Below are 12,080 nucleotides of genomic sequence, written 5' to 3'. Positions count from 1 at the left end.
TCCATGATCATAATCATCATGTCCGCTGTGTTCATCTCCATGATCATAATCACCATGTCCATAATCATTGTGTCCGCTGTGTTCATCTCCATGATCATAATCATCATGCCCGCTGTGTTCATCTCCATGATCATAATCATCATGTCCGCTGTGTTCATCTCCATGATCATAATCACCATGTCCATAATCATTGTGTCCGCTGTGTTCATCTCCATGATCATAATCATCATGCCCGCTGTGTTCATCTCCATGATCATAATCATCATGTCCGCTGTGTTCATCTCCATGATCATTATCACCATTTCCATAATCATCATGTCCGCTGTGTTCATACCCTGGTCCATAATGATCATGTCCGCTGTGTTCATCCCCATGATCATGATAACCATCCTCATGTTCAACATATCCGTAATAACCATGTTTACTATGTTTATCTTCATGTCCATAATCACCATATCCATGACCACTATGTTTATAGTTCTCGTATTTGTCATCATGACCCTGATACAGTTTTATATCACTGTGATCGTAGTCTGAATACCCGGTATGCTGTTCACTATTTTTATATTTTCCATATTCGCTTTTATCATTATCTCGATCATAATCTTCGTCTCCATAATCACCATGTCCACTGTGTTCATCACCTTGATCATAATCGTCATGACCGCTGTTCTCATAACTATGACTGCTGTGTTCATCACCTTGATCATAATCGTCATGACCGCCGTTCTCATAACTATGACTGCTGTGTTCATCACCGTACCCGAAACCACTATGGTCGCTATGATGGTACTCATCATGCCCATAATCACCATGATCATAATCACCATGTCCATCAACACCATTATCATAATCACCATGACCGCTGTGATCATAGCCATGATCATAATCACCATTACCGCTGTGTTCATCACCATGATCATAATCACCATGTCCATAATGTTCATCACCATGATCATAATCACCATGTTCATAATCCCCATATCCGCTGTCTTCATCTCCATGATAATAATCACCATGTCCGCTGTGTTCATCACCATGATCATAATCACCATGTTCATAATCACCATGTTCATAATCCCCATGTCCGCTGTCTTCATCTCCATGATCATAATCACCATGTCCACTGTGTTCATCACCATGACCATAATCACCATGTCCGCTGTGTTCATCACCATGATCATAATCACCATGTCCATAATCATCATGTCCGCTGTGTTCATCACCGTGATCATAATCACCATGTCCGCTGTGTTCATCACTGTGATCATAATCACCATGTCCATAATCACTATGTCCGCTGTGTTCATCACCATGTCCATAATCACCTTGTCCGCTGTGTTCATCACCGTGATCATAATCGCCATGTCCGCTGTGTTCATCAGCATGATCATAATCACCATGTCCGCTGTGTTCATCACCATGATCATAATCACCATGTCCGCTGTGTTCATCACTAAGACCATAATCACCATGTCCGCTGTGTTCATCTCCATGATCATAATCACCATGTCCGCTGTGTTCATCACTAAGATCATAATCACCATGTCCGCTGTGTGCATCACCGTGATCATAATCACCATGTCCATAATCACCATGTCCGCTGTGTTCATCTCCATGATCAAAATCACCATGTCTACTGTCTCCATTACTATGTCCATAATCACCATGACCACTGTGTTCATCACCATGTTCATAGTCACCATGATCATAATCACCATGTCCATATTCACTATGACCGCTGTGTTCATCAGCATGTTCGTATTTACCACTGTCATCATTGTTAAGTTTCAAGTCTCCATGATCCCAGTTGTCGTGGCTGTCGTCCTCCTCGTAGTCGTGGTGTCCGCTATAATCATCGTCATCATCATCATCATCATCATCATCATCATCATCATCTTCATGGTCATCATCTTCGTCTTTATCGTTGTGCTCATAATCATCATCTCCATGATCCCAGTCACCATGATCGTCATCTTCATCGTCTTCATAATCACCATTACCATCATCATCATCATAATCATCATGGTTTTCATCTTCATCGTTATCGCCTTCGTCCCCATTGTCATAATCGTCATGATCATCGCCGTGTTCATCGTCTCCATGGTTACCACCATGATCTCCATGGCTTTCGTGTAATTCCCAGTCATAATTGTTACCGTGTCCGCTGTGTCCAGACCCACCATGACCGCTTTCACTGTATTCATAATCATCATGTCCTGAATCATCATGTCCGCTTAAACTGTAGTCATAATCACCATGTCCGCTCAGACTATGTTCATAATCGCCGTGTCCAGAATCGCCATGTCCACTTAAACTATATTCATAATCGCCGTGTCCAGAATCACCATGTCCGCTCTCGCCATGTCCATAATCACCATGCCCACTTTCACCATGTTTGCTGTCACTATTGCTGTAATCACTGTAGTCATAATCACTATGGCCGCTGTAATCAACATGTCCAAAGTCACTTTTGCCACTGTCACCATGTCCAGAAAATCTGTGCTCGCTGTCACTTTTTCCGTAATCACTGTACTCGTAATCACTATGACCGCTGCTTTCACCGTGTCCTCCATCTTGTATCTCACCCTTTTCGTGACCTTCTTGATGACCTCCTTCATGACCTTCAGACTCAGATTCTTTTCCCACGTGACCCTCATCGCGCTCGTTTACACCGGAGTGGCCGGCATTCTCACCAGAGAACGTTTTTTTGCCCTGCGACCCTTCAGATTTTTTGCTGTACAGAGACTTAAAGTCTCCGTGGTCGTAATCGCCTTTTGCGTCGCCATCTTCCCAGCCTGAACCTCTGCTGTATTCTCCTGAACCCTGCTGCTCATAATAATAATCGCTATTTCTAGATTTGGCTCCGTCACATCCGCTTTGACCTTTCACATCTCCATTATTGTTCCCAGCGTAGCGGGAATCACCGTGAGACGACCTGTCATACCAGTAGCCTTTTCCGGAGCTGGATTCTTCATAGTCACCAGATTTACTTCCGGAATAATGATCCTCTGAATAATGTCCATAATCTCCTCCAGACTTAGAGTCATCGCTGTAATCTTGATCATCATACTTGCCACCTCCATCACCATAACCTTCCACATCGTCACCATCATCGTCCTGATTGTCGTCGTCATAGTATTTTCCACTCTCGTTTTTGTCATATTTTCCGTCGTCATTATAATCATCGTCACCATAGTGGTCTTTGTTGTAGTTTCCTTGACCTTCGTAATCTTCATCTTCGCCCCCAGAGCAGTCACTGTTTCCCGCGTAGTTGCCGGCATGTCCAACTTCGTTTCGTCGTCCTTTCGAGTATCCATTGTTGTGTCGATTATCATACTCATCTTCGTCGTATCCCTCCTCTCCGTCATCATTGCCGTCATCTCCGTCCATCATGTGATCCGAGGACCATTTACCATCTCCGCCATTATCAGAGTCGTCATAGTCGGAACTGTCTTCGTACTCGTCCCCCCCGGACCCACGGTGAGAATTGGGTTCGCTTTTGTCGCTGCCGTAGTAATCGGATTTCCCGTTACTGTATCCGCCAAACCCCATTCCATTCTCTTCATCTCCATAATCATCGGTTTTATAATCGCAGCCTGCTTTTCTGCCTGAACCAAATTTCCCATTTCTGTTTGAGCCATATCCATTACTATCCGTTGAATAATCATAATCGCCATCATTGTTCTTCGAATATTCGAAATCATCATTGCCTTCTTCAGAGCTATAATACTTTCCATTTCCCTCATAATCACCATAGTCTTCTTCTCCACCTTCTTTGTAATCACCCCCAGCTCCGTGCCTACCTAATCCCGATTTACCGAACCCACTAGGGAATTTACCAGTGGCCTCTCCTGAATATCCTTGACCTTTCCCTCTGCCAAAATGCCTTCTGCTCCCTTGCACCTGACTATTCCCAGATCTGTGGACACCACGTCCGGAGGGGTGTCCTAACTGACCAGCAGTATGTCCGAGAGGTACATGACCCCTGGGGCCTTGACTGTTGCCCTTGTTCGCGTCTTTTGGATCGACGACCACGGCATCTGTCCTCTTGATGGTTTTCTCTGTTTGGTGGATCGTCTTCAGAACGCGGGGGTCGTTAGTTTCCGATCCCAGCTGAAGGCGGGCCGGCCTTTGACCTTTTTCCTGACCTCCTGTTGGGTCAAAAAATAATACATGGGTAATAAAATGATACAAGAAGTTTGTTGTTGTAAATGAGTTTGTCCCTTTTCTGCTCTGTGGTCCTAAGGCAGAGCAATGTAATCAATTATACATTTTATGATTTTAAGAAAAGTTTAAAAACTTGTGACACTTAGCCTATTTATGGCAGGGGTCTCAAATTCAAATTACCCGGGGGCCACTGGAGGTTGCATCTGAGCAAGCATGGGCTGCACCAAGTATTCTTGTAATAAAGTTTCAAGTACTCAAAAAGTACACCTGATCTAATCCTCTCAATTTATATAAACGAAGTGACTATTCCGAGTGACACTGGGGAAAGGTACAGAAACTATTCCCAGTGACGACAGAACTCTCTTTCATACAAAAAAATTCAGAAGTCTTTGCACTGCAGACTCTCTTCTCACTTCTCACTTCTGTTCAGTTCTGTACTTTTGTTCTCTTCTCTTACTTTGGGCAATAGAGTTACCCCCTTTTAGTGCCTATAGTGTACATCTATGCTGAGGGCTTAGACTTGACCGTAGACTAGATCTAGAACTAGATCTAGATCTAGAAGAAAGAAGAATCGGGAAAGATTTCTACCTGTCCTGTACCGTGGTCTCCAAAATCCGTATGTAGATCTAGATCTACACGTACATAAATTACGACGGAATAACAAGCAAGCATAGAATGATCATTCCTTTTTCTTTAAAAAAAAATCATTCCACTCACACTAGAATCTACTTAAGTTATGTTTCTAGATCTACATTAGATATAAATAGTCTAGTGTTTTATTTAGTAACCCATCACCACCATGCCCATGTAGATTAGTGTGGGAACAATAGATCTAATGGGCCTGTTTGTTCTCAGTGTCACTGGGAATAGTTTCTGGGCCTATTCCAAGTGACACTGGGAACAATTCTGACCTAGGCCCAATTTGCCAGTGATTTCTGGGCCTGTCACTGGGAATAATTTCTAGGCCTATCCCCAGTGTCACTGGGAATAGTGCTTTCCTTATATAAATACATGCGGTTCAGAATATAAACTGTTACCAAAGTCATCATTATAAGATAACGTTTTGTTTACGTATTTTTTCGAGTTCGCTCACCTTGTCACTGAGGGTACTAATTTACCTAGTATCCAAACAATCAGAAAATCGGTTACAGAGCTGAGATAAATGAAAGGCGTGCTAATCTTGAAGATTCAGAGCGGAAGGCACAGTTCTATTTCTTAGCAAAACAGTTTGCACGGTCAAGCTTCTGTCGTAGAAGACAGTCGAAGAGCTGTGAGACATAACAGAAGAAGTTTTGATAAAGTCGACAGTTTATAGAATTATCACGGAAAGTTTTGAGAAAGCAAAGTTGTTGTGGGGGTTTTGTTTTTGGGGGAGGGGAGGGCGGGAGGGGGTTGCAAACTTTGTTCATCTTCTGCTAACTGATAAGCAAACAAAAGATCAAGTGCGCTGAATACGTGGTTTTCTCTACAGGATACGGAATAGAATGACATAATATTTTTAGAAGAATCATACCAGTTGATGAAACATGAACCAAAAACACAGTCAGCAGACTGGAAAAACCCAGGATCACCATGACCCCAGAAACCTTGACTAAAGCAAAGAGCTTTGAAAGTCATGCACATCATTTTTTTAAATTCTATCACAAAAGTGTGTTTTGAACTTACCGGTTCCCTCCGGCACAACAGTCAATGCTAACTATTACATGATGTTCTTCAAACAAAGTTAGGGTTATCAATCTGAGGAATACGGCCGAGTCTGCTTCCATCATGACAACGTGCCTGTGCTCAGTGCTCGAAAAGTCACCAGTCTCCTAGACCCCCGACAGTGGGAAACTTTTAAAAGTTCTCATTTTTCCCAAGATTAAGCATCATCGACTTTCATTTCCTCCCCAAAATCAAAGAAAGGCTAAGGGGGCAGCCATTTAAAGACGAGAATTTTTTTACTCGAAACAAATGCTGCACCAAGGACTCTGGAGGAATCGGACGAAAAAGTAAATCTACGGTTGTTATGTTGAATAGAGATATGTTTTTTTTGTTGGTATGTACAAAATTTCATGTCTGTAAATTAATAAAGAGTGTTCTTTTCTCAGAACATGAAAACTTTCTTCCTCTTGTACATAGACAGCCCTTCGCTTACCTTGTTTTCTGAGCAGAAGTCTTTCGAAAGTAGATGGCAGTCTCATTTTTGACAAAGTGGCATCTTCGGTGCCGGGCACGCTAACGTTTACAGTGCTGCTGTTGCTGTCGGTGCTGTTGTTGTTGGCGCCTGTGACAGTGTCGTTGCTTGTGTCCACTGTCACTGGCCTCTCAGCGGTCACATGTCCGTCACGTCTGCGCCAAAACCTGGGTCTCCGACCGCGTCCAGCCAAAGATAAACGACGTCTGTAAAACCGGAAGCGAGGTCTCAGGTGTGGCCGGCCGTTTATACGTCTGCCCCAGGCTGGAACCCCGACCCATCGGCCTTCGTTTGGAGAAGTTGTGACGTCAATTTCGCTATCAGTTTGGTTGTTGTTCTTCTCCCCATGTTTGGAAGCTGTGTTTTCAACGGGAATATCTGTATCATGAATGTCCACTGGTTTCCTACTCGCCGGATTTTTTGCAACGCCGTTCTGTGAAGGAACTCCCTCTTGGCCAAGCTCTACTTTTGCAAACTGCATCTTGCCAAATCTGGATGAACCTTTGCGGTAACTGTCATGATTGTCCGATTTATCATGCCCTTCTTTGTAGAAAGAAGCATCTCTAAGTAGTTTCAGATCGCTCATCACCTTGCCTGGTCTGGCAATTTCCTGGTGAAGGACCACGGTGTCTTTAGGAGCATAGGTAGGTGTTGTAACAGGATTCGTGGATTTGGAGAATTTCTTTTGGTTCTGCGAGTTGCTATTGCTGGTTTGTTCCTCGCCCGCCCTACCTACTGGGGCCTTATTATGTGCGTTTAGCTGTTGAATTGTTGTGCTGTTGTTTGTGTGACTTGCTACATCGTCGACTGCGTTAGGAGTAACAGCTGCTTGGGAAATTACAACAGAGTCTGGCTGGGAAATATTCTGGGCTGTATTTGTTCCATTCCCGCCCGAAAGAAGAGATGAAATGGGGGTTAGACTTTTCTCCACATCTTTGTTCTTTCCCTCAGAACTGGCTGTTGGCTGAGTAGGCAAACTTCTCCTGCTTCTGTGAATGGAAGAGCTGCTTTCTCCAGAAGCCAGCTGGTTTTCCCCTCCATGCAAAAAATACCTCATCTTCCTGCCGAGCAGCCCTTTAAGATTTCCAGCGTTTAGTTTACTTCCCATTCTATCCCACCAGGATGGAATCTCAGAGGGGCTTTCTGCATTTCCCGCACTCTCATCTTCATGTCCTACCATCTCTCTGTGGGCGTGGACGTTATGGGCGGACTTTTCTTGGACGTCCAGCCAGCGACTGCGTCCGGGCAGATCGGAGGATTCTGGGCCTTTGTCGTTGGAGAACAGAGGGCTGAATGCTTCTACCCACTTCCAGAACTTGGGGTTTTCTGGCAAATCGGAGTCGGACTCTGTCGTTGGTTTGTGAGGGACGTAGTATGACGGGTCTGGGGAATCGTCCTTTTTGTCCAGAGAGCTGTGAAACAACAGAGGAATGTTTTCGATAAACCACCAGTACGGTTCGTCCTTTGCCGGTTTTTCCGGCATCCCATCATTATGAGCAGTTGTATCTTTCATCATTGTCGTGGTCTTAGGTTTAAAAGTAGATGTTGTCGTTGTTGCCGTTATCTCTATTGTGGAAACAGATGTAGCTGCGGTTGTGGCTTTAGTGGCAGCCTCTTCATCGTCTTCATCGTTGTCTTCTTTACGGTTACGATGCCCTCTTCCTTTTCCTTTACCCCTTCCTCTGTTTTTGTTCTTTCTCCCTGGTCTCCTGTTTCTGTGACGGGGTCTCTGTCTTCTGCGTCCGCTGCCCTTTCCTTCTGGTGTGTCTTCCTCTTCCGGTATAGACGAGCCGTCACGTGGTTCGATGACGATATCTGAGCACGCGTAAAACTGTTCCTGCTCGCCACAGCCGATACATGAAGTACCATCATGGTCAGTTCCCCAACTGTTGCCTATAGATGAGATAAGATAAGATAAGATTAGATAAGATTAGATAAGGTAAGATAAGATTAGATAAGGTAAGATAAGATTGATCTTTATTCTCCAGACACTGGTACATGAAATGAAGATTAAAAAAAAGAATCGCAATGAAAGAAAAGTGTTGTGGCTTTTAACATTTCTTTCCTTGTTCTTTTTTCTATTTTCGATTTTTTTTTCTTTATAATTTGGAAAGGGGATGGTTGTTTGCTTGTGTTTTTGTTTGTTACTGTGTTTTGTTATTTCAAAAAACAAAAAAACCGACAGTGATTACGCACCAACATTCCACTTCCATTGGAAGAGACACTTCTTGCAGGAAACACCACGAGGCAGCCGCACGTTCACTGTGTACTCACGGGAGGCGTAGGGCTCGGGAAGCTCAAATCTGCAATAAAAAAAATGTTTCTCTGATTTGCCATTCATTTTATAAAGTTTTTGTTGCTTTTGACATCCCTCGTTCCTTTTCGGGTGTAGTTTTAGCGATCTTGTTCGTATTAACCAAAGGCATTTTCTGTGAAACCGAAACTGAGCAAAGGTCATGATAATACTATAACTGCAGAATGGGAAGGCGTATGTGGCTATAAATCATTTGATATTACTGTTCAGATGTTTGTATTTAGGTGGGGGGGGGGGGGGTTAAAACTTTTCTCATATTTATCATAGCGTATCTTATTTATCACATTAACCCCCCCCCCCAACCCCCGCGGCTCCTATTCAGCCTGTTCATTAACTTTTATAAATCATTTATATGTGTATACGTATATACCTACAAACAGGGGAGGGGAGTGGGGGTGGTAGGCTGAGTCGTGATGTAGAAGTGGTGTACGCGATGATGAAAGGTGAGCTGGTGGATGCAATATTGTGATGGGGATGAAAACGAAGAAATAAAAAAATTGCTCTTTTGGGAAATGTAAACTTCAGTCCCTTATTTGGAATATCCTTGACCTGCTACGCATACTTGGGTCTTCCTTCTAGTGAAGCCGCTTTTGAGTTATCCTGACGTTATGCACTAATAAATCTTTTAACTTTTATAAGAAATAATCTACTTTTAACTTTCCAACATCTATGAAGGCTCATTCCTCTCCCTTCCCCAACCCCCACGCCCCTTTCACACCCCCTTTCCACCTCCAAAAATAAAAGTAAACAAGAACAATAAGGAAGAAAAACAAAAGCAAAGCCAAAAAAAATCCCACTGGTGATTAGAGCCACGCCTGGCTGACAGCATGGCTGACTGAAGACCACAAGACGACAAAGTGGCTCACAGATCTCCCCCATGAGTCGTATTGCCGATATTTGTAGTTTCAGTAAGTGTTTGCGACACCTGCAACACAGTGCTCAAGATTACATTAGGCCTACTTGATAGTAATGTACGAAGAAAATATGGAGGAGAAATAACGACGATAAATGTGTGAATAGAAAGAAAGAGCAAAGCCAACCAGAGCACTCGCCAACCACACACGTATATTTTCTGACCTGGTACTTCCGTCTTCCAGTCGGAGCAGATGTCTATCCAAGCACTCCTGAGTCACTTCCACGAAGTCTCCATCGGAATCGAACTCCAGGTCACCAGAACGAGGCTTGTCGTAGATGCAGAGTCGGAACTCAACCCAGCCTCTGTAAAGACGAGTCGGTAATAATAATCTGGCTTATTCAACACAAATCTTCATGAACATTTCCGAAGAGAATATTTGCTTTCTAATGTAGATGATTTAATTAAGCTCACACAATGTAGGTCATAAGTCGGGTTTTGACCCAGTCTGTCAGGGCCAGCACGGACTGAAAGGGCTATAACGTCCCAGCTGTAAGATCAAGATACCTTGATAATAAAAATCCCCACACGGAAATCGACCTTAGGCATTGAACTTAAGTTTCCTGAGGGTTACTGCCAAGTACCTAATCGTTACACCAAGACATCTATTGAGTAGAAGACAGAAGGAAGAAAGAAACACAGACCGCATAAGATATAAGTGTACTCTGAACCAGTATAAGAAATCAATGGGAAAACAAAAAGCCTATGAGTGCGGAGTTGCGATTTGTACTTAAAGCTATAGTGCGGCCAAATGAAAAAAAAAGTGTTAACGGTTGAACCAGTCGGCGATGACCACCTAATGTAAAGGTAAAACAGTGGTTGTCTTAGACAGTAGTCTTCTTAAACAGTGCCATTATTCTAGTGTAAAAAAACGTAAAGGGGAGGAGTTGGAGGTAGACGTTTGTGCAGGTAATTGTCTTGGACAGATGATTTGTTAGAACATAATTATTTATCTGCACTCGTTAATTCCACATGTGTATTTAAATATGTACTCGCGAGATCCTGCTACATGCCTATGTATTTGAATTTATCAACACCTGGAGCATACAACTTAAAACAGCCGGCATCTCATCTGGGTTTACTTGGCAATGTAAATTATACATCAGACATAAAATTGATTTTCATTGCATAAATACACAATTCAATTCATTGATTTTTAAGAAGCTTCCAAGTTTTGCTTTCAGCTCAATTTGGGTTGAAATCTTTAAAAAAAAAACTTTAAATTTTGTAACATGTGACTTAATGTACTTTACATTCAAAAATGTGTTATGTGTTCGAACTTTTGTTAAAATTGATCAATAGATGGTATTGCCCTTTAAATGGGTCCTCGTGTTTTTAGATACCCAGTTGGCTATAATATGCAGAAAGGGGCGAATAAGAAAAAAAACGGATGGCCATCTATCTATCTATCTATCTATCTATCTATCTATCTATCCATCTATCTATCTATCTATCTGTCTATCTATCTATCTATCTATCTATCTATCTATCTATCTATCTATCTATCTATCTATCTATCTATCTATCTATCTCTCTATATATATATAATATATATATATATATATATATATATATATATGTCTATCTATTTATCTATCTATCTATCTATCCATCTATCTATCTGTCTATCTGTCTATATGTCTATATATCTATCTATCCGCACCTGTGATTGGCTGTGATCCCCATGGTGACCTTGATGAGCTCTCCCTGCTGGTACACACGAGTGGGCGTGCCATCATAGTACTGTCCACCTCGCTCGTGTGGGCGGGGCAAAGGGAAGTAAGGATCTCCACACACCCCGCACTTCCCATCAAATCTTTTCCAAAGTGCCTGAGATGAGGAAAGCAATTAGATATTATCGAGGTTAAAGCACCTGCATCACTTTACAAAATACTATAGTTGTTACCTCCGAAATACAAAGCTGTATCTGATATTTTTTGCCGTTTTCAGTTACATACACTACGAGGTCGGAACCAAATGTTCTATCTGATCTATCGAAATCATAAGATATTCAAAGAATTGCATTTTTTTAAAGCTTGACATGCAGTCAAAATCAAACGTTTTTAACATCTCAAAACTAGGTATTGAGCAGATAGAACTGTGTAATTCTGAGGAGACGAAGTGCCGATGATCTAAGTTACAAACTTAACATCAGCCTATCATTATCAATTGCGGTACAGGCTTTTTATTTTTAGTACAACTGTCTTCATTTTTATACTTGCAAGGTTGGTCGAATGATATGAAAGTGGCTGCATTGTTGGAAGAACTCCATGGCTGACACCCTGATATGATTCCCTCTTTTATAAAACCACTTCTCGGGTGGGAGCGGGGGAATGGGAGATTAGACGCATAAAGCTAGACATAGAGGAGGATGGGGAGAGAGTGAGAAAGGCAGGAAGAGAGGGGGAAGGGAAAAGCGTTTAGAGTGGCAAAGAAGAACAATAATGGTGAGAGAGAAAGAAAAATAGAAACAAAGAAACAGTCAGAGAGAGAGAGAGAGAGAGAGA

The 12,080-nt window shown here is 42.4% G+C and overlaps 1 protein-coding gene across 1 annotated transcript in view; it reads right to left on the bottom strand.

Annotated features, from left to right (window-relative positions):
* LOC106012928 (filaggrin-2-like) overlaps window positions 1-12,080 on the bottom strand; it is a 15,485-nt gene that overhangs the window by 2,887 nt on the left and 518 nt on the right. The window contains exons 2-6 of the mRNA XM_013087283.2: window positions 11,237-11,403; window positions 9,738-9,878; window positions 8,543-8,649; window positions 6,308-8,239; window positions 27-4,154 (exon numbers count right to left, since the gene is read on the bottom strand). Coding sequence (XP_012942737.2) covers window positions 27-4,154; window positions 6,308-8,239; window positions 8,543-8,649; window positions 9,738-9,878; window positions 11,237-11,403 — 6,475 coding nt within the window. The remainder of the gene's footprint in view (window positions 1-26; window positions 4,155-6,307; window positions 8,240-8,542; window positions 8,650-9,737; window positions 9,879-11,236; window positions 11,404-12,080) is intronic.

This window comes from Aplysia californica, unplaced genomic scaffold (genome assembly GCF_000002075.1).
Source record: "Aplysia californica isolate F4 #8 unplaced genomic scaffold, AplCal3.0 scaffold00569, whole genome shotgun sequence".
NCBI classification, from domain to species: domain Eukaryota; kingdom Metazoa; phylum Mollusca; class Gastropoda; order Aplysiida; family Aplysiidae; genus Aplysia; species Aplysia californica.
Note: the sequence above shows the minus strand (reverse complement) of the source record. Positions and strands in the feature narration are given on the sequence as shown.